We start from the raw sequence: 2,500 nt of genomic DNA, 5'->3' as shown, positions 1-2,500 counted from the left end.
ACGGCTTTTGTAATCAAAAAATGTGATCATAATGGACGTCAATGGGGCAAAAACAGCCCCCAACATAACCAAAGGGTATTCAATTTAAACCATACACAAGGGTTAAGTCGGCAGAACATCGTTCTAGGGCTTTTGGAATTTTTTTAATGAAACGCGTTGATGCTGAAATGATATATTGCGCAACACTGAATCATTCTGTCTCCATAGCCCAGTCTAGGACCATCATTCACTGTAACGGATGAGGACCTGCGCTTGGGCGACCCGAGTGAGACGATCCGGCGTGCGTCCATGATGCCGGGTCAGATCCTGGAGTCGCTGAACTCTCGCCGTTTCTCCCTCGCTCCTGAAACGAGTTCGAGCCAGGCTCCTGCACGCTCTCATCCCCAGCGAGCCACCATGCTGCCTTGTCAGATCCAATCCAGCACTGCTGCTCACCGGGCCTCACAGCTCACAAAAACAAGCTCACGTTCACACACTTCAGAGAATAAACGCAGCCCGCTGGCTCCCAAACGCCCGGCATCACAACTGCAAGGACCAGACACTCCTGAGGTAAAAGAGAAAGGAAGTATGGAAATGTTGATCCTGCTTAAAGGGATAGTTCACTGAAAAATGATAATTGTCATAATTTATTTGTCACTAACACCAGTTTTTTTTCCTTTGTTCAATGCAAAAGTAGATATTTTGCCATTGACTTTTCATAATATTATTTTATTGTATTATGGAAGTCAATGGCAACAGAGCCAAGAAAATAAAGCAACGATTTACGCATTCATTCTTTGTTTTAAGAAAATTGTGAGCTCGATATATTCATTTGTCTTTGTTCTAGGTAATTTGAATGCACAGGAAAAGTTTCATGTATTTATTTTCCCTATATAATATCAAAATTCTCATGGTTTATAAAGTAATGATAATAGCTATAACTTACCAATCACTATAAGAGATAACTATAAATAACTATAAACTATAAAATAACTATAAAAGATAAATAACTATAAAATAACTATAAAAGATGCCTGTTCATAAAAAAGTGGATACGATATGTAGCCTGAAGATGATTAAAGCAGTAGCACCATTTAATTTCGTGCTCACAATTTAAGTAGAATGAGGACACAAGTTATTATCGAGTGCAAAACAAGGGAACAAATAGTAAATCTTGCACATGAGCTAGTAAATTGAGGGAATTAATAAAATAATCCAGAACATGATTTACATAACAAGAGAACCAATTAGCAAATTGTGCACATGATTTAGTAAATCGAAGGAAGAAATTGTTAAATTGTGCACATGATTTAGTAAATCAAGGCAACAAATTAATTTTAAATAAATTGTATGCATAATTTACTTTAAAAAAAGATTTTAAAAAATGTAAATCGAGGGAATGAATTAATAAATTGTATTAGGGTTGTCAAAAGTATCGATTTTAGTACTGATTGGTACTGAAGACGATACTTTTGTTAACTATAAATCATATGCATGATTTACATACAACCAAGAAAAACAAAGTCAATTGAGGGAAGTAATAAATCATACACATAATTTACCTAAAACAAGGGAACAAATTATAAAATTGTGTGCACGCTGTAGTAAATTTATGAAAAAATTAGCCGACTTTTAATGGTTGTCAAATTTGTGAAATAAATGAGAACATAATTTGTGTTCAAGAAAGAAACTCAAACGGGTTCGGAAAAGCTTATAAGCCAATTAGCCAATTTTCATTTTTGGGTGAACTATTACTTTAATGGATTCTGAATGGCAAGGAACTCTAGATTCAGGATGATCCTTTACTAATGCTGTTGTTTCCACAGGCAAAGAAGTTGGCAAGTTGTTTCCCACGGCCAATGACGCCCAAAGGCCGGTTTGGAAACAGCCAAAACAGACCTCCAGTCTCTCCGGTAGGACATTTTTTTATTACTTTTTTATTATTTATAGGCAACAGCAATAGACATTTTATTTATAGAGAATAAATTTAACAAAACCAGTTGCTCTGAAGTTACCTATGAGGAAACCTAGTCTTTATTTACAAGCAAAATTATTCAAAAGGGATCTCTATTTTATTATTTTAATCTTTTGGGGGGGGGGGGGGGGGGGGGGGGTTTGTACATTGTATGGTCACTGTAAATGTTTTATAAAGGTCATTTACAAATAATTTGCACAGTCTGTGGAGTGAACCTGATTTACATTTGACTGTTTGTAAGGATGCATTTAATAATGTAAATTTAAAATACCCATCTGGATTAGCTAAATTGACTATACTAGTTGGGATGTGCACAAAAAGAAAAACAAAATTTAGAAATTAATAAATGAAATGTTTTTATTTGATTTGATTTTAATGTATAATTGTCTTTATCCAATCAGCTTTATATTTAAACATTCAATGTAATAAAATGAATAGTCTGAAAATTTAGACTAAAATAATCTATTGATAAATATTACATTACAGACCACCTAATACAAAAATGGTAGCATTTAAATGATGAATTTTAATAATCTCATTATAGGC

At 34.1% G+C, this 2,500-nt stretch overlaps 2 protein-coding genes across 9 annotated transcripts in view; both read left to right on the top strand.

Moving 5' to 3' along the window:
* gria4a (glutamate receptor, ionotropic, AMPA 4a) overlaps positions 1-2,500 on the top strand; it is an 877,747-nt gene that overhangs the window by 726,875 nt on the left and 148,372 nt on the right. The window lies entirely within an intron of this gene.
* Positions 1-2,500, top strand: part of numa1 (nuclear mitotic apparatus protein 1) — a 31,085-nt gene that overhangs the window by 21,779 nt on the left and 6,806 nt on the right. For all 8 annotated transcript variants that reach the window (NM_001329981.2, XM_087283254.1, XM_087283253.1 and 5 more), the window contains 2 exon segments: positions 208-549; positions 1,806-1,892. In NM_001329981.2, the coding sequence (NP_001316910.2) occupies positions 208-549; positions 1,806-1,892 (429 nt within the window).

Source organism: Danio rerio, chromosome 15, assembly GCF_052040795.2.
Source record: "Danio rerio strain M-AB ecotype USA chromosome 15, GRCz13ab, whole genome shotgun sequence".
Taxonomy (NCBI): Eukaryota; Metazoa; Chordata; class Actinopteri; order Cypriniformes; family Danionidae; genus Danio; species Danio rerio.
The sequence above is the reverse complement of the archived record's forward strand: the minus strand, read 5'-3'. Positions and strand labels throughout refer to the sequence as shown.